Source organism: Varanus komodoensis, unplaced genomic scaffold, assembly GCF_004798865.1.
Source record: "Varanus komodoensis strain SLA01 unplaced genomic scaffold, ASM479886v1 scaffold10, whole genome shotgun sequence".
NCBI lineage: Eukaryota > Metazoa > Chordata > Lepidosauria > Squamata > Varanidae > Varanus > Varanus komodoensis.
In genome coordinates, this window is record NW_025335269.1 from 27,064,534 (window position 1) to 27,090,585 (window position 26,052).

Genomic DNA, 26,052 nt, shown 5'->3' on the forward strand with positions numbered 1-26,052 from the left:
CAATCTTATGAGGTAGGTTAGGCAGAAAATCTGTGACTAGCCCAAGGTCACCCAGTGAGCTTCCTCGCCAATTGGACGCTAGAAACCCAAATCTCCACATCAGGTTTCATTTCACTCTTTATCTGAAGTGAACCATGTTTTGATCTTACTAACTGCTGCAACAGATATCAAATCAGCCTGGATGCTTGGCCCTTTATTTGATGTGATCCTTTCGCTATCAGTGTTCCAAAGGGGTGTGTAAGTCAGGCTGAAGGCCAGGTTCTAATCCTTCTTTCTATCATGAGACAGATTTTAAACATGTAAACATGCTTCACCTTCACTAGTACAGTCCTGGAAATGTTGTACAACAGGATATTCCTGTACCTACAGAGCTGATTTATAGGGCAACACTAAATACACTCATGTGAAAATATTTGAATATTCATCTTTACAGGGAGATGGAAATTTATGGTAGTAAATCTGAACTTTAATTTCATATTCTGAGCTAAGGTGTTTTACATTAACAATAATCCTTGGTAAACAGCGCTTTCCCAAAGGTGACCCTGTCTACATTTTTCTTGCTACCATTATTCAGCTGCTGCAGCTGGAAATCTATATGCTGTTACCTATTAAAAAAAACAAAAACTCAAAGACAGTTTTCCATTTGTGGTATATTGTTTTATTTTCCCATTAGCAGATGCACAGTCAAACTGCTGATGAAGTTAAAAGTCTTTTGATTGCTCAAGTACTTTAAAAAAATAATGTCATGTGTTAGGCCCCCATCTGTCTGAGTTCTGAAGCCTTTAAGATTTGCTTTGGAAATATATCCATGATATATTCCTGTGACAGAATGATTAAAGCAACTGGCTTGCGCTGAAAATTGAAATCAGGCTAGAAATACAAAGCACTGTATCCTGTTTTTCTCTTATATGATTACAAATAGTATGCACTGGAAATTACTACAAACTAGTAAAATGCTGTCAGTGTGATGAATAGAGTGTGTAAAGGACTGGAATACTGCATGGCCATTTTGTGTTCCTTTGCACGCAGAGACACATTTCACTCTCCCACACTGCAGGGCCCAGCCACCCAGTCTGGGAAGTAACGGAGGCGCTCACTGTCTCCATGTGCAGCACTTTTCTTTTTGTCCATAGAAGTGAATGGCAGCCTTTCTTATATCAGGGACAGTCATCGGATGGGCTAAGGGGCTCAGCTTAGATGGCATCCAAGCCTGCCCTCTGCTCACACTAATCTTAGACATTGAGGCTCAGAGTCTTTCTCTGCATGTGTCACTTAGTCCTACCTTCTGCTTCTTAGTCACTTTGACAATGCAGAAAGTATGTGCGTGCTGTATCCATGCTAAGATGGCAGTAAGAGCATAAGAACCCTGCTGGGTCAGACCAGGTGTCCATCTAGTCCAGCTTTCTGCTTACCACAGCCAGCTATGTGTCCATGGGAAACCTATAGCCAAGCACTCTCCACCTATGCTTCCCAATGATCCTAGGTATACCTTCTCTGATACTGAAGGGAGCTCTTAACCATCGTGACTAGAAGTCACCCCCCTTTTAAAGCTCCCTGCAGCCCCCTTATCTTCCTTTAGTATTCTTTTACTTCACTTATCGTCCAATAAGCTGCCTCCCTAGCTAGTTTTCTGATTCTGCTTTATTTAAATAATTCTTTATAGTTGGCCTTGATGTTGTTATCCCCATGCATTTATATACTACATTTCTTCCTCTTGTAAAGAGCCCACAGTGGCTTACAATGATAAGCCTATCTCTCAAACTCAGAATGAACTGAACTTTACTTTATGAGCTGCTCTACAAGGCCTAACCCTGAGCATACATTATGCCCAAACTGAAGTTAGTCTGTACCGTTCCATTTATGAGCCAACTTTCCCAGTAGCTTGACCTATACAGTGGCTCTTGTCAATATAGAGCTAGGCATTGCTCATATTGCCCCATTCTAAGTTTAGTTGAAACATATGGGTTGAGATTCTTTTCAATTCCTCAAGAATCTCTGAGGTTGCAAGAAATTTAAATTCCTGATAGATTTTTTTTCCTGGGATTTTGCACCCAACTATAAGTTTGCGAAGGGCTGTGCACTAAGACTTTGCTTTCTTCACTGTGCTTTATTTCGCTTTTAAATGATGGTGCATGAGTTTACATTAATGTGCATAAATGTATATAAATGTTCATACAGAGTTTTTTTTTAAATGTTACAAACTCATGTGGAAATGGGATGAAATAAACTGAGGACTGAAAAAATCAAAAACTGAGAGCAACCAAAATGGTCAGCTGTGTTTATCTTTACATGCCATAGTAGAAAACTGCATTATTTAAATATATGCTATATTTTACCATAGTGGAAAGGCAGCTGCTTTCATAGTGCTATTATTGCTAATAGCGTTTTGCAGTTGTAGCATGAAAATCGACTCCATTTGCAACAACACTGGGAGTGATACCGAAGGCTGCAGGGGTATTGGTAAAAATCACTGCCACTCGTTTCTCCAGTATGAAGTCACCATTGGTCTTGCTTTCTTCTGTGAATGGGAGCAGCTGCTCTCTACAGAGGGACAGGTCGCGATCCAACTTTTGCCATTTATCCTGCTTGTTCAGCTCACACAGTGATTGATTGGTTCATCCATTTGTTTAGGGCATCATCCTATGCAAGTTTCGACATCTTTAGAATGGGATGGTATAACGTGGTATCCTGGGTGTTGGACCAGATGCCTTCTGTTCCCTTCAAACTCTGCTATTGTATGATTCTGCGAAAAAACTGTCCTAAACTTCTCAGCATTCCCCAGCCAGCAGAGACCTCCTTCCTTCTGTCTAAACATGCATTGCATTGCACCTTTAACGTTATTTTAGGTTACCTTTACAGTTGGTGTCCTCTCTTTAGAGGTGGAACTTCTAGAGAGGTTCCTCTTTGTTTTTGATTTATACTCATGTTTCAAAGAACAAATATGAAATAAGAGATTCAAGTAAACATGCTCTGTTCCTTGAAACATAAAAGTGGTGTTTAGATTCACAAATAGTAATGTACTAGTAGTTCTGTAACACTAGAGGAGGAAAATAAAACCTAAGGTAGTTTCAAGAGTACCAGTTGTTCTGGTGGACCAGTGTAATCAGCTATCAAAAGGGGTCAATATAACCACAGCTGATGTGTATCCCAGCTATTTTAAGCAGTATACATACTGGGTAGAATCCTGCCAATGCAAAGGGCATCTATCCATGCAGTGAATCCCCCTGCTTTTTGCAGCCCTCTGCTTCCCAATCTGCTCTGGAGGGCAAATTTTGAAAAGATCAGGAGAGCTGCAGGAGGGGAGACAGGACAGGAAAGTTCCACTGCGTGAGAGGAAATGAACTTGCGCAATGTTGGAGGGCAGCTGCCTTGGGTCATTCAGGAGCTACTGCTTTAACACGGCACTGTGCTTATTATGACTTTATTAAATGCACATTCTTAGCTACAACTCTTCCTAGTACATATGCATATTGATGCAGCATTGTTAATTATATTATAAAACTAATCAGTTCTTGCACGACGATCCTTTAATCCACCCCAATTCTCCTGAATTTACCATTGTAGATCCTGCTCACAACAGTTGCCCAGACCCTGGCACACCTCACTATGGAATCCAGAACAGTTCTAGAGGCTATGAGGTAACCCTCTTTCTGCAACCTGTTTACTTGCGTTGTTACAATTTGAGCATATGTGTGGCTTAAGAACCCTAATGTTGGTTTGCTCACCACCTAGGTTTTATTTTAGGATTCGTTCAGCATTCAGAAGCCTAAACATTTTAAAATGTGTTAATCCATCATTTACATGAAGGTCTCTTCATTAATTTCATTGGAGGATTCATATGTGAAGTCTTCTTAACATCAATCACGATGATAATGTGATCAAAACATTTTTTTCCCCCACGTAAAGGGGGGAAAAAATCTCCATCCTCATGGTAGCTGTAAGAATAATAAGAGCATGGTCCAGAATGGTTAATGTTCAATTAACATTTGTGAGCTTTGTATGAGGTCCCAATAGATAAATCATCTAGTGATTTCATTTAACTGGTGCATTGCAATGAATTTCAAGCACAAATATTATTATGCGTATTGGTCAAAGTACTGCTTGATTGTGTGCTCTCCATATAATCCCTCAATTATACATAAGGCATTAACTTGAGGGTCTATCCTGAGAGCAATTGAGAAACAGTTACAAAAGTACATAAACACCATGGCTGAGTTATCATTCTGTTGATTTCTGAATATATCAGATTCTGCCACAGTAAGTCAGTAATTCAAGGTGCCTCTTTTAGAAGTTTGGCTGCCATCAAAGCTTCAATCTGCCTTTTGTATCAACATGATATCTATCCGTTTCATAAATGTTAAAAATACAGTAAATACTTACCGTATTTTCCTGATCTTAGAAATAGAAAAAAATGACTGACTAATATATACTTTGTTATACTATTTTCTTGCTGGTACAACTGAATCTTGAAATTGTACAGCACCTAGATAATTTCTTTTGTTGCTGTCTTATGGATATAATAAATTAACATCTGTCAGCAGATAGGAAACAACATATTTACAACTGAAGCAGTTGGACAGTCACCATAAGCTTTATCCCTATGATGGGAAGAGAGGTTTTGCTACTGGAATTCATTCATTCATTCTTCTGGTTGTCCTGAACCAGGAGAAAAATATTTTTTGAGGAAAATGGTTTTAACTGTTTGTCCTTAATTAGTGAAGTCTATGGTTATAGCTGGTGTACAAATGTTCCTAACATTGCCAGGTAACATTTCCATTTCTTTTCAAAACAATACTAATGCTTGGAATGCATATCCTGTATTTCTTACATATGATTATTAGTTTTTTACATGTGATTCATCTAGAGTGTCAGTTGTATATCACTTATTGCATGGTTTTTCACCTAACATAAAACAAATGGGGAGGAAAGCAGCATGTGTTAAGAATAACTAGGGCTTTTGGTTGTATGCATTCCATGACAGAAATCCTAAAACAAAGCAAAGCATTTAGTGTTGCTTTGCTGTAGCGGCCAAGATTGAAACTGCAGGGTTCTACAAATGTTTCTCCCTTACACTTTGTTTTTATTTGTTTAGGTTGGAAGCAGAGTCTTTTTCAGATGTAGGAAAGGTTATCACGTACAGGGTTCTACTACACGTTCTTGTCTTGCAAATTTAACATGGAGTGGCATACAGCCTGAATGCATTCGTAAGTGAAGGTTTTCAGTTATTATGGGTTTTAAAAAATAAATCAGGACAAATCAAGGCACTTTTATTCCTTGTTTCATTTCTGCTATGCCATGTGCCTGCACCATTTGGGATTTCAAATGGGGCAGAAGGTACTCGCTTGAAAGTAAGCTCACTGTAGCATCAGCCCTGTGCAAGGCATGAAGGAGCTCTTAAGGGTTTTTTGGGCAAGGAAGCAGACTCTTCCAAAATGTAGCCATCTACATGTCTTGCCAGGTTTTAGAGTTCTGAGTTACCCTGACTTGTTTTCTGAAGTCAGTGTATTAAGAAACCTCTCATTGTTCTGTTATTTCTGAATTATTTACAGAACAGTGTTCATGCTCTTCTTGCATCTTCGTCCAGTTACTTCAGTTTGCTCATGTCTTTCCTCCCTTGACATTATTGTTACACAAGTGCGCAATGATTAATGAAAAAATAATGCTGTGGCTGAATGAGCAACCACAACAAAGATTCTTCCTTTGGCATCTCTATTTTCTGCCATTTTGCTCCAAACCAAGAAGTATGGGTTGTTGTAACTGTAGCCCTCACCCCAGAGGTGGTGTTTTCCCCTCCTGCTCCTACAGTCCAAGTAACATCATTGCACCAGCCTGTATGCACAATTGCATGAGGCCGTGTGTCAATTAATATATTTAAGTTTCCTTGACAGTTCAAAGACATCAGAGTGGATATTCACAGTAAAGTATGTTGATGTGAAACAAAAGTGACCTTAGGTTCTTATCTCATCTCAAATTAACTTTGTGATGTTGTAAATGAACAGGGCACGGAGGAGAGAAAAGTAGAGTTGCGGGGGCTTCTGCAGCCAGCGTAGCATAGTAAAAACCTTTCTATGGAACCTTGATTTTGTAGAGGCTTATAATGAATTTATTTAACAGAGAAATCACTCTGTAATTTTCAAGGTTCTTTGAGTCACTGAAATAGAAGTGATACTTAGACTGAAGACAGCTCAGTAATTCACAGCACCGATTACTGCCTAATTTGCAATGGCATGTGCTTTGGTTTTCTTCTTTTTCTTGATTACGTCCCTGATAATCTTCAATGTCTAGTGTGCAAGAAAAGGGTGTTTTGAATACCTTTAATTCCTTCTTTTTCACCATTCTCTCTTAGGTTGCTTCTCTGTCCATAATATGTACAGAAACACAGAAATACTGTGTCACACAGTTCAAAACATGAAGGCATTTTCTTTAGTGTAATAAAAAGTTCATTGCTTTTTCAGGATGTGGTGTAATTTCTACTTTTTTGACTCTCCCTTCCTTCCCCAAATCCCTTTAATCTCTTTCAGCTCATGCTTGCAGACAGCCAGAGACACCAGCAAATGTGGATGTAAAAGCGATAGATCTGCCTACCTTAGGCTACACTTTGGTGTATACATGCCAGCCAGGATTTTTTCTTGCTGGTGGATCAGAACACCGGACGTGTAAACCAGATATGAAATGGACAGGAAAATCACCTGTTTGTAAAAGTAAGTCACTGATAAGATGAACATTTCAATGTTCTCCTATAAGGCTAATCCTATTCATTTTTAAAAGTGTGTGTGTGTGTGTGTGTGTGTGTGTGTGTGTGTAGATATAGATATAACCAGGCTTCCTTTGTATCCAAATGATACATGATTCCTTTCCTACGTGTAAGAATGGAGGATGATAAAAACGACAAACAAAACCAAACCCATCACAAGGATGCACTGTTTTGAAGACTGGAGACAATATGCTTTTTCCATGAACTGTGCTGCACAATTGACACTCTGTAGGTGCTCAGCTACTAGTCTGGGCCACCCACTAGGAAACTTTGGAAAGCAATGTCACGAGTTGTTGAGAGCTTGAGCTGTTTGACTGCTGAGGAGGGCCACTTCCTCTTCATTTCTCTTGCAATCTCAGGAACCATCATTGGTGAAAACCCGGGTCACTCAGGTACCTTCTCATGGGGAAAAGACTCAAAAGGAGTGTGGGGCAGGGGAAGAGGAACAAGACGAAAAAGCGAAAAGTGTATTGGCTGAGATGAGAAGGGAAAAGCAAGAAGTTCTGCAATGCTGGAGAGGTGTCCAAGTTGCCAACTACTTTGGGAGGTGAAGTGAACTCCTCCTGTATGGTTTTGCCTTTCCTGTCTCTTGCAGAGACTTGAGGGCACATGCATATGCTTTCTTCTCTTTGGCAGGCATAATGTATCCAGAAGCACACCTATGAAGACTCAGCAGCAAGAGGTTATCTTTGCTCCAGTATGGAGCTCATGGTGCTGCAATAGCATGTTTATTCCTTTTCCTTCCTTGGTGTACAGCTGGGATATTTATTAATAGCAGGAGCAGCACACATGGGAGATTTGCCATATTGCAAAGGTGCCTTCTGCCAGTCCAGCCCTGTCTTGCACATCTATCTCTTCTCCTGTTATAGGCGGTCCTTCCTACTTATTGATAACCCCTTTGGCCAGCAGGCAAAAATTCTGCATGCAAGACCCATAGCCATCAGCACCTCTGTGAATGTAGCAGGGTCAGGCTGATAGAAGTAATACCGTGAGCATAGGCCATGCTTCCCTCTTTCCTTGCAAGGGATTCTCTTGTAGTAAAGGTAGAAGGGAGGAAGTAATTTTAGGTCCTTTGAGAGTTGAAGAGAGGAGGGCAAAGCAGGCCTGCTTTTACTAACTCCGTTGCCTATATTGTGCCACTCAAAGACTCTAAACCCGAGTGCTCTGGAGGAGTTTCAGGCTAGGCAGTGGGCAACAGTCCTCTGCCACAAACAAACCTTGTTGGTCACTGGTACCTCTCTTTCCTTATTCCAGTCAAAGCATGCTCCAGACACATTCTCATATTTCCAGGGAGAATATGCCTGATGATTTTCCATACTGACAATCAGCAGGCCTTATGAGATGATTTGGTCAACAGGCAAAATTAACTCTTGGCTTTCTTGTAGGTGAGTCTACAAGGTGTAGCTCTTCCATTCTAGTGCCCAACAATTCTGGACAAGGAGTGTTTAAAAGAGCATGCATCCAGCTTGCCTCTACACAAGTTCAGCCTGCTTGGGAAAGATTGTAGAATATCTGATCTTGGTAGAAGCCAGCATGCTGTTCCATTCAAATCTGGGATCTTCTATTAGAATCACGACTTTCTGTGAAAAGCAGAGATGAACAATAATGCTCACACCAGCTAGACAGTTCTCTCTAGCCATCTCATTTGGAGTCTGCAGAGTTATGATTTTGTTTGATAAGGGAGAACCTTTCCTCAGACAACTGACATGAAAATTGTATGTGTTTCTGTGCTTTGCATCACTGCTATATGATTATGCTTTTCATCATACAGCTCCTATGCAAAAGCCTTAAGGGGATTTTGCACAGGAGCTGTGCAAAATCCCCTTAAGACGCATGAGAATTGTTCATTCCCTGGCACAGTCTATAGTACATAGTTTATTTACTCTCCCAAACCAATCACCCTTTACAGACTGACTTCTTAGGGATGAAAACTGGATGGAGTTTCAAGGGAGAAGTCAAAATCACACCAAAATATGGATGGGCTTTATAAACACAATAAAAGTGAAAATGAAGCTAAAACGATGGATGTGGCATAGTTGCATTCAAATAAGTATGACCACAGCAGACGAAAACTCAGTTGATCTTTGGAGAGAGATTTCTGATTCTATGATCCGTTGCCCATAAATATTTCCCCAGTTTGTAATGGAAATAATACATTTGTTTCATTGTGAAATATAAATGTGAAATGCGCACCTGCTTTTTCCCATCCAGATCTAAAGGCTGGGCATGTAAGCCCTGCCTTCCTGCATGCTATTGGTGGTGCTTTGGAAGAATGTAACACTGAACATGGAAAAGTGTTAAATGCAGGAACATCAAATTAGATTATTTCTCATGTTGTGTTCCCTCCAGTGGGACACATATTGTGTATCCACTTCCTCTTAAAGTCTTTTCCCCATAGCAAAGGGCACAAAGGACGTCCAACTGTATGGCATGTTGGTCCTCACTTTCCCATGTGGTCATTTTCCAGAAAGGGTGCTTTGTTGTTTCTGATTTAAACATGAAGTTGACATTTAGGACAGCACCTGCTGTATTGTACCAAAAGTATCTCCCATCTCTAAAACCACAGTTGGTGAATTATTCTGTTGCAAAACTAATCTTCATGTGAGTTGCAGTGTGTGCTCCAGCTTTCTCAGGTATTTCTTATAGTCCAAGAGAGTGTTGCCTAGGATCTGTGGAGCAGGACTGAAAATGGTGCTTTGAAAAGAAGAAAAGAAGACCTCCTTCTCTTGCAGTTAGCTTAGCACAGTTTGAGGTTTTATATGGAAAATATTGTGCTAATCTCCCCAAACTTGATCACATCCATATATGACTGTATGTGTGTCAAACAGGGGCTTGCTTCTAACTGTTGTTCTTTGGGAATCATACAATAGTCTCACCCACTCAGATGCTTGAATAGAAGAAGGACTTCAAGTGCCACAGGAAGTTTCTTAATTCACCATTCCTCTCTAGACACATGTTAGCGAAATGGACCCAGGGCTTTGTCTAGCTCGCCTACCTTCCTGGGGGCAGGGTTGGGAACAGAAGTGGATCAGGTCTTCTCCTCTGTCCTCCCTTCTCACCAACTCACACTGTTTCCACCCTCCCTATTCTTCCTTAAACATGCAATGTAGAGCCTGGAAGAGGAGCTTCTGCAAAGCCTTCTGCAGTGCCTGGGAGCAGGGAGGGGAGATGACCTACCCTCTCAGTGATTGTCCATGGTCAGAGGTCTGAGTGGCAGACAGGTCTGATGCATCCTATGGTTCTTCAGCTACCATCTGAGAACCATAGGATTACACTCTCATTTTAGTTCTCGGTCCCATTTTTAAACTGCCCAATAAAATATGTTCTCTGGATGGATTAAAAAGCCAAAAGAACATCAAGCATTTCCAAAGTTAACAGAATTCAGTACAAAACAACACAGCCCAGCTCAGTCCTGAAAGACGTAAAAACAAACATTTAGTCTGCAAATAGCAATCTGAGCCCTGAAGCCCTTCCCCTGGAAGCCCACGGCCATGTTATTTGTGAGCCAGGTGGATGTAGGGCTGAAGAGTGAATGGCCTTCCTCCTCCCCACTTAGCCTGGTTTGCCTCATAGCCAGGAGTGGCATTTCTACAACTCTTGACACTGCTTGCTGTAGCTTCCTGTCTGGTTTGGTGGATGTTCCACTTGCCTGTCATATGAATGTCTTTGTGCGACCCTCTCTCAAAGGGAAAATGCAGGTAAGTAGCAGTCAGCCATGTTTGGCCTGAGGGGAAAGTGTGTCGTAACGGTAGCTCTCCTAATCATGGCTGGTGTCGCAAGTCCTAGTGTTGTCCATGTGTGTCTTTTGAGTGTTTAATGTATGCAAAGTACTAAAGTAATTGTGTTTAATAACAGAGATGCTTGTGGAGTCCTGCAAGAATGCTGGCTAAGCTAAATGTATGTTTTTGTTTTTCATTTATATGAAAAAGTAGGTTTTCATATAAATCTACATGTTTCTTTTTCAATATAAGCATGAGCAAAAATAAAGAATCCCATCCTCAAAGTTTGCCCTCAGGATTCCATTGGCGACAGCCGCTGTGCTTTCTTGGCTAATGCTTCATTTATAACTATGGCTCATATCCAAACATAAATTCCTGTTACAGTTAGTTCCTCAGTCAGCATTTATACATGGCACAAACAGAAATAAACTCATTGGTTTTGATGGAACAATTTGAAGTAACTTTTCATGATTGCGACAGAACAATCCTAAATGTTATAGAAGTTTCATTAAGACCCCAGCAAGCAAAGAAAGTATTGCATTGGTAAAGCATTAGTGGAATTACTTTTACATTGATATGCATGAACAAATCCAGGGTAGTTTGTGTACTTGGGCAAATGGCTGAGTAAGCTCTGTCCTGACCCATTCTGCATGGCGTTACTGTACTAACTGTACCATTTGTCATTGTTACTGAGTCAGGTTAGGATTTTACTAATCCCATATTTGAACTGTGCTACTGTAGAGACAGCAGCATCATTTTGCTTCCATTATTTTAAACTTCCCCATATTTATTTATTTATTTAAAATATTTATATGCCGTCCTTCGCAAAAAGCCTCAGAATGGCTTACAACATAACTGGAAACATGCCCTTTATTTTGCTGTAAGGAGATCTAAGCCATGGAGAATGTAAGGAGAACACAGTACAAGAACCAAGGGTAGTAGCACTCTCCATGCAAAATTGCTGTGAGATAATCACAACAGAAGAGAAGCATCCACCTATAGCAGTGTGCTCTTGTATGGGAGCACGGTTTAATCTGGTCCTGAAAGCAGAATTCATGATTGTGAGGCCTCGTAAGCAACGTCCCACCAAGAACATAGTATAGCCAAAGCAGAAACAAAACTCCTTGCTGAAGCTATTTATCGTACATAAAGGTATTCATCAAAAATGCAGTCTTGCAAATTGGCTTTCCGCACTGCAGAATATGGCTTACAGGAAGCATGCAGGCCACAGATAGCATGGACAGCAGGATATTTGACCAGAGCAAGGTGAAAGAAACAGACCTAACTGAGACACAGACTAAGCCTTGATTTTTACTTCTTTTCCCCTGCTACACTCTAGTCTTCCCTACACCCCATGAGATCATGCTGTATCAGACAGATACAAAGAGCCTTGCTGGGCCAAATCAAGGGTCTAGTCCAGCATTTTGTTTACATATTGGCCAGCCAGCTGCCCACAGCATTCGACAAAGACAAAGAGGTCATGAGTGCAAAAGCACCATCAAGCTCATGTTCCCCAGCAACTAATGCACATAGTCATACTACCTCTGCTATGAAGGCAGCTTATAGCTATCAAGACTAGTAGCCATTAATAACCGCCTTCTTTGTGATTACTGGCAAAACCACCCCAAAACACAGGGGCAGCACTATCTACCATAGTACTGTGCACACCTGATTGGCATTAATGTGGAACACAATTGGCAAATCCTTTGGCTACCCATGGCACGCATTATGAAATATTACCATTGTTCTGGCTGTTTCTGGTTTATAATTATACCATTAACTCAGTATAATCTAATTGTAGGTTTCAAGTGAGTATAAGCTGTTGTGGACATCTAAGTATAGTATCTACATCACTAATATAAGGCTCTCTGTTACAGCACTGTAGTTGATATAAAACTAATCATTAAAAAAAGAGAGAAGAGAACAGTAATTATTTCCACAATCAGCAAGCTTGCCACAACATAAATGGACTCCCAAGATATTTTTTTTTTCTGATGAGTGTATAGAATTATACCTGCTTGAATATGTAATATAGCTTCTAGTTATTCCTGCTATAAATGGTAGGTGTATTGGAGAACACACAATTGCCTCAATCAAGCATTATGTATCAACATTCTATACAGAAAAAGTATGTTTATAAAAATGATAATTTGTCTTTTTACTTGTAGGTAAAGGAGTGAGAGAAGTAAATGAAACAGTAACTAAAACTCCAGGTTTGTATACGAGAACAGTTTTAGAACTCAATACATTAAATTCTTCTCCAGCTCACTATTTTTCATATAGTAAAATTCTTTCTAACTTTTAATTGACTCTTTTCATTACCAATGTCAAAACAGAAGAATACACTGGCAAATAAAGAGCACTCTCTGAAATTGGTCACAAAATGGCACCTTTCAAAGAAAGTCGGCTTCCATGGAGTGCCCTCTTCTGTGCCTTTATCTCATTATTGTGGCCTTGGTTGCACACAGGTTGTAACTGGGTGTCTGGGAGCTTTGCTCTTTCAAGCCACAGGTAGGGATTCATATGACTGACAACTGAAGGCATGTTCGTTTTCTGAATGGAAGGAATGTCCACACATATATATCTGAGCAAACATACAGTGACACAATATACATATGTATACATAGCCATACGTGTTTGAGAGCCAGGATGGGGGAGTGGTTAGAGTGTTGCACTGGGGACCTTGGAGATCTGGGTTCTAGTTCCCATTCAGCCATGAAGCTCCTTGTGTGATTTTGGTTCAGTCACTAACCCTCACCCTAGCCTACTCATGGGGTTCTTGTTGTGGGCATAAATTGGAGCAGGGAAAACTATGTAAGTCTCTTTGGGTTCCTTACAAGAGGCAAAAGGACAGGATACAAATGCAATGTAGCATTAACGCACACACACACTGCATGGACATATACACATATAGTCATATGAATCTCCACCCACAATCTGAGGGAGTACAGCCAATACATAGGTTTTACCACCTTAATGAGATTTAGGACTACACCAAGTAAATACTTGCATTTCTTATTACTGGTAGAAGCTAGATAAAATTGCTTTATATCAGGCAGTGTACTATAATGGAGAGCCTTATAAAGGAATTAGATTTAAATTATACTCTGATTTCCATAAAAAAAACGATACTGATTTCATCATAAGCATGCTTTAGCTGACTAATTCATATTCATGTCACAGATGACAATAAAACACAGATTTGTGGATACTCCCCATATTTCCTGAACAAGACATGTAGATTTGGATGTGAGAACTGTGATTAACTGCAGCATCCTGTTGAATGTATGGAACCCCCACTTTGCAATCACTGTGAAATGATGCCCGGAGTACTCACTTTCTTTCAGATTAGTATCGCTATCATGGGTTTGGATCCAAATCTGTAAGGACTCAACTTGTGCTTGAGCACTGCATGCAAAAAACCAAAGTCATATCCAAAGCTGCTGTTTTGGATATGACTTTGTACAAGAGTAAGCATAGTAACAGTGATAAAACCTGCCTCTTCCCCTCTAGCTACGGTTCTTTCGCTGAAATGTATACTGGAGGCGAGAGGAAGAGAAACTTCCATTTGCCCAGAATGAACTTAGCCAATTCCCATACAGATGTGTCAGTTCTGAGGGGTTCCAGCTTGGAAATGAGAAGTTCATAAAAGAGTTAAGGGCAGCATTCCTGATGATCAGGTCACCTGAGAGCAAAGGTCCCTCTTTGCACTGGAGTGTTCAGTGTCAGTGCACACATGCAGAAGAGCCAGACCTGCAGTAGAGTAGGGGACGAGTTGTTCTTCCCATAAGCCATGGGGTAAGAACTGGACCCCACATAAGTGCCTGATTGCACAGGTACCTACTTCAAGAAACCTGTGCCATTCCTCCACTGTGTTAGTTCACTAGCTTCCTGGTTGACTATATTTATATCATGAGAAACTGTACAAACTTGCACTATATCAGATTGCACAAGCTTTTAAATTCCAGCAAATTCTTTGTCATTCTTATTCATGGTCATCAACTAAGCCACCACAGTTTGTTCATTTTCTCACTATATAAATATACAAAAATGTATAAGAGTCAGAACAACTGCATGTGTGATTCTTCTCAGCTCTTGTCACAGTCTTACAAAGTCTTTTCAGTGTTGAATGTGCAACATGTCTCTTTATTCTTCAGAGTATGGTTTCTGTGTGTCTCAACTGCTAACCAGTTTGTCCTCTGAATTTATATATCAGTTGATCTGAGATACAACCCATTTCGAGGTGCAACTCATTGATATCTTCGATCTCCCAGAGGTTTTGCTTTTACCTCTGTCACATTATTGGGCAGTACAGAGATGCAAAAATGAAGAAATGAAGCACTGGCTATGCAGCATCTACCTATTCTTTGCATCTCCATGGCTCAGTTACGCAGAGGGTCATAACGGCATTCAGTTGAACTTGTTTACAGTATCTCTTGGACTATTTCCTATCTGGGAGGATCAAGGGTAGAGAGGATGGGCTGGCAATGTGTTTGTGCATCCTCTCATATTCAAAGTTTTCTGAATGCCTGAACAGGTCTATCGCTGCCTTTTGTGGGATGCTGTCCTGCACAAGTTAATGATAAGTTCATTTTCAGTGTGCGTGTGTGTGCGTGCGCGCATTAATGTAGGGACATACACAATAGAATCTGGTATTTGCAGAAGATTGAGCTAGGCACATTGCTCTGATAGGCAGACTTAATAACCACTTCAGGAAATAAAGCTCCCATCTAGATTCAACCACTTCTTATAAAACTTTGGCTTTTTGTGTGAACATCTCAAGCATCATATGAGGGGGAATAGATGTTTGCATTGGTCAATGGGCTTCTCTGCGTGAGGCACATACCCCAGCTTAACCAAGGCTGCTTCTTCCATTTTCACTGTGGAAGGATTAAAGTGACCTTCACAGAAGCCCTCCTTCCCCACACCGGTGAGGACTTCAGTTACAAAAATTTTCTCTTTGCCTTTCTATATGTTTTTATATATTTCATTAAGCAACATAAGGTGCTGCTGTGGTACAAAGTGGAACTGCAAAATTACAAAAGGCTTCTGTGATGAATGATTGCACCACCTAGAAAAATGCCAGATTTTGCTCACTCTAAAAAAAAGCTGTACAATTGGCTGAAAAACTCTTGTGTGACCTTGGAGGATGGCAACATCATGAAAAGGCTGCACGTCCTTCCTTGAACTGAGAGAGCACAAGCATACAAGGAAGGCCTGGTGTAGAGAGGCCCTGTATTTTGAAGGAATATACATGTTTGAGTGTGTGTGTGTTTAAAATATTTGATGGTGATCTTTCAAATGCAGATAATGTAACTGCTGCTTTTCATTGCTCTTTCATCACAAATTCTTTTGGGATAAAGGGGATTCTGTATCATCAACTCTCTATTTCCAACAAAGTTTTGGATTTCCCTCAAGAATCTCAAACTTAAAAAAAAAAAAAACTTTCCTGTGAGAGAAACAAGTTTATTGATATGGTGAAAAAATGTAATGCTCTAAAGATAGTTTCAAGAATATGTGACAAGAGTAGTCATAGATATGTATTTAATCTCATAAATGCATATATTATTAATGCTAGCTTTGATTTTGCCTTTGAGTCCCTTTTCTACATTTTGTTATACTTGCTTTTATAGTCATATTGTTTTTATATTCATATATGAAAGATATATTTTAAAAATTAACTTTTTTCAATTTATAGATAGATTTCAGCTAGGGGTTATGTTTTCTGTTAGGGTCTAATATTAACTTTTCAATATCAAGGTTAAAAAATAGTTTAGCAATCTCTTGAAAAAGTGGAAGAAAATAGCTCTTGTATAAACATTGGGATCATCAGTTCTTTTCACAGTATTTACACAATTTTGCACTTTTTCTTGCACATTAATATATTGGTAGAATGATAGGAATTATGGGAACTGGGATAGTGTAGCATGGGAAAGCTAGTACTCTTCCGGTGTTTATTTCAGTACAAAGGCATGTTGGAACTCAAGAGCGATGGTGGGAACATACGTAGGGAACAAAGATAATCATAGCTAATCTACTCTGAAATGGATGAACTCTTTGTCTCCCGATGAAACTGTGCTTTCTTGCAAAGTGGTGTTCAGATGTCATGTATATGTGAAGAGTGCTGCAACAACATTTCTCTCTCATTCTGAGGAATAGGGCCCATAGAAGTGAGCTATTGTAAAACATCTACATTAGTTGTATAAGATTATAGAGAGTAGTTGAGTTGGAAGGGACCATGAAGACCATCAGGTTCAACCCCCTGCTGGTGCAGGACACCAAGTTACACCTTCCAAGATGTTTGATAAATCCAAGTCCTAAATATAATTAAAAACACACTCTTCCAAATAATCTTCCCGAGGTAATACTAGGCTGTAAGGATAGGGAGAGCATCATGTCTTTCCCTATATACACTTCCTCCAGTGAGTGAGTCCTGTCCTGGAGCTGGAACTGATCCTCCCAGTCATATGGGCAAACCTTTGGTGATAACTAGGTGACCTACGAGCAGCCACCATGCTCCATATTGAACTGCTAGGTACTCAACCGCCCTCCACCTCCTTTTCGTTTCTAGGGAGATTGCAAGAATTGCTGAGCCTGTGGCTGAGTGCCATACACGGCACTGGAAGTAGGTACAATGTTGTAGGCCAGAAGTTATACATGCCATGCCATGTTTAGTTCATAAGTTCTTGTAACTTGGGAAATGTACAGACACGTAACACAGAGTTTCTTGTCCCCAGTTTGTGTGTGAGTATTACTCTGTGTGCTGGGTATGATTGAGAATAGAGGGTACATTACAGCATAATGGATGCCTTGCCTATTTCTGCTCTGATGATTGGAAGTAGGTCATGTGAGGGGGATTTCTGGGGGGACCAAACATCAGTCTTTTAAGGCCAACCATTTTGTATGCATATTTTAACTACCAGTTATATTGGATCTGAAAACCAGCTGCACCTTGGGCTATAGCTAATTTGTGCATGTCATAATTTCTGCAAAGCATAGAAGCTGCCCTCATATAGTAAATAAGCCAAGGGAAAAAGAAGGAGAAGACTGGTTATTTTAGTAGTAGCTGCACTCTTGTGCTGAACTTTTAGCATCATGATCACTATTCACCATTTGGGTCTTCTCCTCCTTTCTGCTATACTTGGTGGAGGTGCGGGGTTCTCCCACTTATCTTTTGCAAGGGCCACACACGGCACAAGTGCAAGACTCTACTTAGGCGGTCACTTGGGCAAATATTAAGTATTCAGTTACAAAAATTATTCCAAATTCAGTGGTGGCTTCTGGCCAACCCCGAACTGGGTTAATAAAAACATGGCTTACCTTTCTTCCTTGAACTGTTCAGCTCACTAGATGCATTTAAGTACCCTTACTTTAATCTCATGAAATTAATGAAATTTAGCTCTGTCTAAGTGTTTGTCTGGAGCATACACCATTTGTCTTGGGGTTGTTCAAAAGAACAAGAAATAATGTTTTTGCAACTAATATAAATTACATTACAATCAGCTGATTATCTTAGTCTTGTTTCAGCTCATGCTCTAAGCACCAATAACATATTAAGTGGCAATAAAGAAAATGCCTCTTCTTCATGCCTTCTAGAGGAGCTGAAAGGAGACATCCAAAGCAATGTGTTCTGGACTTCAACTATTCATGCGACAGCAGGAAACATTTGTATACATTAAGACTCACCAGAAATTCATATTCTCTGATATTGATATTTCAGAATAGCAAAGGCTGCTAGTTATGGAACAATGTGTGGGCACTCACTATGGGCAGTGTGAATAATGAACTTGTAGTGTTCAGTGATTTATTTCCTTGTCTGTTTTTTTCCAGTTCCTTCAGATGTATTTTTTATAAATTCATTGTGGAAGGGCTTTTATGAGCATCTAGGAAAAAGACAACCCGCAACTCTGACGGTTGACTGGTTCAATGCTACAAGCAGTAAGGTGAATGCTACATTCATTGAAGCAACCAGCACACAACTAAAACTATCAGGTGAGATAGATGCTGAGCAGGTGTAATTAGATTTGTTGATTTGGGGACTGATTGTGGTTTCAATAACATGTTCCCGTCTGTTTCAGTTGAACCATAGCATGAAGTAGCAGATGAGAGTGATTTTTGTGATAGGAAATCCTGAGCACGTGCATTCTTAGAGACGATTGTGACATGATTTGGTTCCTTGAAGTTCACATGGATCAGAGTTTCTTTATTTTTATGTCAAGCAGTCTGGGGGGCTGCTGCTATTTTATTGTGTTATTGCCTTACAGTAAAAGTCTCATGCCTGACTAGTTTTGTACCATTACCAACTTTTTAGCTGAAAGTAGGAGATTACACACTAGCAAAGTTTGAGCAATTTGCTTTTTATGTCAATCTATTGTATTTTAAAGGTAAGTACAATATACTTCACAGAATTTTATACCCCAGCCTCCAAGAAGTAGTATTTTCCTGACACAGGTTAATGAGCTGATCTGTCTGGAAATTAAAAGGAAAAGACCCCTTAAACTCTAAAAGCTCTGTACACTGTTCTAATCATCTACATCATGAGCTTACTGTAATTATTTCCTGAGGAGCAATAATTGTTCCATAGAAGCTGTAGCATTTATATAGAACACAGAAGCATTTCCAGACCTTGAAAAAGAAATTAAAAAGGCTGGTCCATATTTATCAAGGCATGTTATTTTCCGGCTTTGTTATTATTTGAAGGGCAGAGTATTGAAACAAGCTGATAATATGGTTAATAATCATGTCAGGGCCTCCAGGTTTCTTTGTGGATGGATAGCTTGTTCCTCAGAAGTTCCCTATGTCACAAGGGGATTGTCATGAGATTCATGTAGCTGTGAGCCATCTCAGGATCTTACTGAAGCAGTGAAAGAATTTATTTTGCCATTGCTTATTTCTGGAATTTTAATTTATTTTAAGAGTGGTTTTCTCATTAACATTAAAAATTGAGTCAAGGAAACATGACATGTTACTATTTATTTTGATCGATAGGTACATAATTACACATATAATTATTATGTAAATGAACTTGAATAAAATATCTGTGTAATTTATGCAGATTATTAATTTTTGTATACTTTAAAACCTGCAGTTGTGTAAACATGCTTTGAAATTGTATTTGTAGGTGTTTACAAAAAAGAAGAAGCCCATTTGCTTTTGAAAGTCTATCAAGTTAAAAATCCTAGAGAGGGTTTTGCAAGCAAGCTTGAAAATGACAAGTGGGCATTAGATGGCTATGTAAGTAAAGAAATTGGCTGCTCTGAAAAGTTTATGTGGCTGAGCTGCTTTCCCCAATGACTTGTATGCTTCTTCTCTCTAATACTTTTTTATGAGTGTGGTGGTATGCATTATGTAACATTTAAAACTCATCAGCATTCCCTTGATTCCATAAAAAATGTATCTTGCATACATCTGGCTTATTGCCTTTATTATTGGCCTGTTTTGTAACAACAGGACCCAGTGCTAGAAAGGGAGAAGGTTTTATTGGGCTTAGGTTTTCATGCGCTTTGTGATTGTCAGAAACAGAACCACTTGCTCTTCCGTGATGCCTGAGAACCAGGACTGGCTGGGAGGCAAGCTGAGTCCTGGATAGCAGCATCTATTGCTGCTTCTTCTGAATTCATAGAGTATTCAGACATGTGGTGTGTATTTATGAAGAAGGACAGACATTTGTACACTCTTTCTTTCAGCACCCTTTTGTGTGAGCCTAGCAGGTAAGTATGAGAAAGACCAGGTGCTTTAGCCAGGCAAAACATTGGTGTGCAAATTAAAAGGCACAGATTATTTCAAGTACTATCAAAAATTGAAGAACTATAAACTTCCTTCATTTGTGTGTCAGTCATGAACTGTAGATGGGAGGGTTTTGATAAACTTAGATTTTTTTTTTTTAAATTCAAGGTGTCATCTGGGCTTGATAGAGGCATCTTCACTTATCAAGGTGACATACATGGAAAAGATTTTGGAAAATTTATGCTCCAAAGACAAAGTAAGAATTCTCATGTAGCACTGTGTATTAAATACTATTTTATTGGTTACTGGTGACCTGGCATCACTGTGCTGGCCAGTAAATAAAACAAACCAATTTTATTAAATTGCTGCCATAAACTTTACGGATCACCCAGATTAGTTGCAGGGTGTCATGCAATTTCTGATTCGAGTGTTTTATGCTTAATGGGGCATACTTCTGAGTAGAGATCTATAGGATTGCATTATATATAGCTTTTAGAAATTGTTAAATATTGTATTTATTGATGAACTATATTCTATACAATTTAAATGAATCGGGTAGTCTTGCTTTTGGTTCCTTCAATAATCTTTGGTATCTTAAAGTTGGCCAGGGGAAGTGAATGCACTTTCAAGATTGCTAAAGGGTAATTTGCATTTGGGGAACAGATTGCACTGTATTTTAAAATGTTATTTTTTCTTCAGCAAAGGAGATGGTAATGATGACTAATTCTTTAAGTACAAAGTTCAAGGGTACTGCTTCCAGTTGGAACAAAGGACTGAGCCAGGAAAACCAATAGTTCCACAATGGCAGCTTCATTTGTTTGCCCCAAAATGCCACATTGTGGGTCATTAGGCACTGATTATTCATCAGGATGTCATTATGCGCCTATCATGTATATAAATTGAGCAACATATTCTCAAACATATTCTTTTTTTTTCTGCCTTTCACTTTCAGGCCCCTTACGTGTGGACACAGACCATCCCAATCACTACTATGGTACAAACAGCAGTTCTGTTGCAGCTGCGATCCTGGTGCCCTTCTTTGCTCTAATATTAGCAGGGTTTGCTTTTTACCTCTACAAACACAGGTACTCCAGTTCTCATGTCTTATTTAATTAAGGATTCACATGCTTGACTGCTGGGAAATTTGAAAACAAAGCTTTAAAATAAATATGCTCTACTCTAAAATGACTAGATACAGTTTGATTCTCAACAGTGCAGACCAAGTGCCAATGAAGTGACTTCTAGACTATTGTTAACCTATAATTAAATAAAGTGCCTTTTTCTCCTATAGAAGGGGGGAAATAAGAAGAAGAAACAGGATTCTTAGCCAGATTTTGTCAAATGCAATTTTCCTAACCATTATTTATTAAATGGTTGTGGGGGTGATCCAACCGAAATTAAGTATGTTTCCTTAGAACTTGAAAAAATGGCTGGGCTGGATTTTAAATGTGCTTCTTCCCTCCTGGTGCCTATGAACATTCATTATAGAAGTTTAGAATCTATAAATTGATAGAGAAACAACCCATAATGAATCTACTAATACATGCTGAGTGAGCTTATAGCAACTGCTGCTTGAGTTGGCATAACATCTCCTAATGTGAGAATTGGGCATATCAGAATAAATCTATCTTTTTGACAGACATTATTTTAAGATTGCCACATGTGTGTATGCAGCTTTGCAGATAAGAAATGAAAAGGGACTAGGGTGATGATTCTTGAAGACTCCTACCAAAAATTAATTGTCCTATGGTAGTACATTATTATTTTCATTCCTTTTCTGTGTGCTATAAATAACACTGAGGTGGCTTTTTGTGCCTTTTGATTTTTTTTTTTTTTTGCATTTAAATGTCCATATTAAATAAGGGTCAATCTTTTACTGAATGTCTAAATAAACAGCTTTAAAATAGAAAGCATTTCTCTGTTATTTTGTCTGGGTCTAGGGCATTAAACAATGAATCGATTTTTAGGCTTTTTTCTAATAATAACATGTTTCTCTTTATACTTGTCTTTTGTTCTGCAATACATTGAGATTATCATTGGAAACTGGTGGCTAGCTGCTCATTTTATGTTACTTGATAGTCTGAAAATGGATCTAGCCCTCATCACAGGCTTCAGTGCCATGACTTCCTCTGTTATAGCAGTGGTAGGGATTCAGAACAATATTTTCATTTTTGTATCACTGTACTTAGACATGAAAGCAGAGGCTTCATTTAAAGCATGGCTTTCTATGTAATTTGCATGCCTGCCTGCCTTACCCATTGGTAGAGGGACTTCATTAAAATAATACCAAACTGGGTCTCTCTTACAGTCTGCTACCATAATAGGTTTCTTCCTCTAGGGAAAGAATAATGTTTATAATTTCCTCCTTCACTCCTCAAACTTAGCTCCTTGTATAGATATATTCCACTCTCAACAATCTTCTATTCAATGATTTTTTTGAAACTAAGCACTTTAGAGGTACATGTAAATCTATGTACACTGATCCTGAACAATGGACTTAAGGTATTTTTCTCAATTCCATATGTTTATTTTATAACATTTTTTTCTGTGAAGAAGAGGCATGTGATCTCTCCAGACACAAATTGCTACTAGCATCTGATAATATCTTCTAGATAGAAAAAGTTCCCAATAGCCTTACGAAAACCGCAGGAAGAGCATGATATTGTGAATGTATTAATAGAATTCATTTACCAAAGCATTTAAACATTGCATGAATATTCAGCCTCATGCTATACAATTGAAAACCAATCCTTATTTTATGATGAGTAACCTTTGGATTATAATATATGTTAAATAGAAAACTAACTTTTAATAGATTTTTATCCAAAAAGCATTTTATTTAAAAAAATCCAATTTAAATAAAAATCTGATTTACATCTAATTCCATTTTTATTTTTTATTTTTTTAAACTGATTTTTATCCATCTGCATGAAAGATAGGAACCTAATTATCAAAAACCTGGGCATATTCACCTTCATTAGTAAGTGTGCTAACTGCTTCAGAACCTGGATAAAGAGCTGAACCAAAAGTTTCTACACACTAGTAACAGATTAAGCCTTGGTTATCTTTTTGTTACAGCTCTGCCTTTGTAAAACTTACAACATAACACATGTGCAGCAGAATGTTGACATATTCTCCGTGTGAACACATAGCTTTGCACAAGTTTGGGTTTTGGTATTTCTTTTCCAGCAGCTCCTGTGCCTTGTTTTGGTCTGCTTCAAACGGAGAGAGCTTTTGTGAGGTTGTGTGTTGCTTCCACTTGAAATGTGGGGTACTTAGGCACAAGTAAGGAGCAGAGACTAGCCGCTTGTGCCAGTCTGGACCTTGGACATGAAATCTTCCTTGATCCTGACCTTACGGGGGGATATCTTGCTTGTGCAACGCTCTTTGTATCCTTGTGACCCCTGCGCACACCAAAACCCTCTGCCTATGCTTAATAAGTTATGCACCTGGTAACTGACAGCGAAATTGGAGCCCTTTTCCCCCCGGATAGGCTGCCAAAGCAAGTAGCATGGGAGATGATTTCTATTCTGTACATCATGGCAGTGGGTACTAAATCCCACTGCTAAAATTCTGAAATATCACAGCTGTTTGTAGCTCTTGAAATCCATTTTAAAAATGGCCAAAATGGGAAATAATATTGAAGGTATTTCTTGCCATTTAGCAGGCTCTTAAGTACTGGAATGAAAACATTCAGCACCTACCAGGAAGCAATTCCCATCTGTTACATTCCACTTTTGGCAGCATCTCCTACTACGTTTCTTGAACTGCTTAGTTCAATATAGCTGGGATGAATGATTCAGTCTAGCAGAGAAACCAGAGTATTTTTGCCCTGCAGTTTAACAAATTGAATAGCTGACTACTAAAATGAATAATTTTTCCTATATTACTAGTAGAAAATATTATGAATGGCACTGTTAATAAGGGTTCATCCTTTCCTTGTCACAGCCTTTGCATCTGTTTCCTTTCCACAAGAAGCAAGAGATATAATTTGTCAAACTGTAACATTTTCTAAAGGGTTCTGCCTACCTATAGCAGGCTTTCATTGTTTCTGTCATTTGTAATAATAGGAATCGCCAAATTTGATGATCCAGCTTGTTATGCTTGGCTTATTCTCTCTCTCTCTCTCTCTCTCTCTCTCTCTCTCTCTCTCTCTCTCTCACACACACACACACACACACACACACACACACACACACACACACACACAGACCATGCATGGAAGCATGAGAGTATAGGAGCTGGGTGCTGGGTGCTTTAGTGATATCATGTGCCACTGGGAAATACTGTGAATAAAGCAATGCCATGGTTCTTATTTTTATATATTAATTGAGGGGTTTATTTGTGCTCTGCTTTTCTACCAAAAAGATGGCAGTTGAGCAGCTTACAGAACAATTAAAATTGATTAAAAACAATCAAGCATACATTAAAGTCAAGTTTAAAAGAACAATGACAAAGTAAAAATTACCAGGCCCACTTACAGGCTAATGGCCTGTATTTATCCTTTAATAAAGCAGTCATTGCTGACAGAAGGATGGTAAAGGGATCAAACGTATGCTCTTTGGGGAAGGATTGCCACAGCCCTGGAGCAGCCCCCCCCACCCCGCCCATGGCCTCTCTTGAGATGCCACCAAAAGCCTGTGAAGATGACAGTCTTCGAAGAAGAGCCCCTCACAAAGGTCTCCTTTCTTTCACCATATTTTCAGTTTAATATTAAATTACTATAAATGGACATAAAAATCAGTGCAAAACCAAAGGAACAACAGTGAAACAGTGGCACAGAAATTCAAGAAAACTGAAGAAACAGATTCTGCTCCTAGTTGAAGTAATTAGAAAAAAGTATTAGTTTGGTGTCAAAAGTGTTTCACCCTCCTCCCTCCTGGGGGGAGCGGTAAAACATTCCATGGATGGAACATCCTGGATGCAATCACCCTTCTTACTTGAGATAGGGGTGGGACATGGAGAGAACCCTCATGCTGACTGGTAAAGTCAGGCCAGTTTGTGTATCTCAAGTGTCCAAGCTGGCTTTACCCTCTAGGACCTCTGGACAAGTCCAGCGGGGAAGATCCCAACTACGTTCTTAGTCCATGCACTGATGTGGGCCGGATGCGGTGTCTGTGCTCTTTTGGATACCTGTGAACTAGGATCTGGTTCTTGTGGTACAAATCACTTGGTTGTGACTTAGCTGTGCTATGTGCTGTGACTGAAACTCAGACTTTTCTCCTTTCTTTAACCTTCCAGAACAAGACCAAAAGTACAGTACAATGGTTATGCTGGACATGAAAACAGCAATGGACAGGCATCATTTGAAAACCCTATGTATGATACAAACTTGAAACCCACAGAGGCAAAAGCTGTGCGGTTTGACACAACTCTGAACACAGTTTGTACAGTGGTATAGCCTTCAGTGCCCAATTTGACTGAGTCATAGCCATACCTCTGATGGACAAGCAGTAATTCCTTTGGTGCCATATACCAGTTTCCCTTCTTCTCTTGGCTTCGTTGCTGGAATCTTTCACATCGATCAGCATAGATGCAGCGAGGCTTTCTGGTAAAACGTCAGTCTTCTGGGGAATCAAGACCAAGATCGTTTCTTCATCTCAAAGGTGGATATGAAATACCTGGCTGCATTTGCTCCAAATCAAGGCACACTTTGAAGGAAGACTGCCAAGTCATAACCATCTGTCATATTTAAATGCCTCAGACTTTCACATTTGTATGTGGCTGGATGCCTTTCAATGCAATCTTCTGGGCACTTGGATCACTCCTTTGGGAACTGTGATAAACAATAGCACCATAAATTATCCCCAGGAATAAGAACATTCTGAAGAAGATTTAAACACAAACAAGACG

General features: G+C 39.3%; 1 protein-coding gene across 1 annotated transcript in view; it reads left to right on the forward strand.

The window, feature by feature from the left end:
* Nucleotides 1–25,600, forward strand: part of CSMD1 (CUB and Sushi multiple domains 1) — a 909,441-nt gene extending 883,841 nt beyond the window's left edge. The window contains exons 63-71 of the mRNA XM_044419148.1: nt 3,565–3,638; nt 5,093–5,204; nt 6,522–6,701; nt 12,642–12,686; nt 18,304–18,465; nt 19,595–19,707; nt 20,368–20,455; nt 21,152–21,284; nt 25,441–25,600. Of these exons, the coding sequence (XP_044275083.1) occupies nt 3,565–3,638; nt 5,093–5,204; nt 6,522–6,701; nt 12,642–12,686; nt 18,304–18,465; nt 19,595–19,707; nt 20,368–20,455; nt 21,152–21,284; nt 25,441–25,600 (1,067 nt within the window). The remainder of the gene's footprint in view (nt 1–3,564; nt 3,639–5,092; nt 5,205–6,521; nt 6,702–12,641; nt 12,687–18,303; nt 18,466–19,594; nt 19,708–20,367; nt 20,456–21,151; nt 21,285–25,440) is intronic.
* Nucleotides 25,601–26,052: the final 452 nt, after the last annotated feature.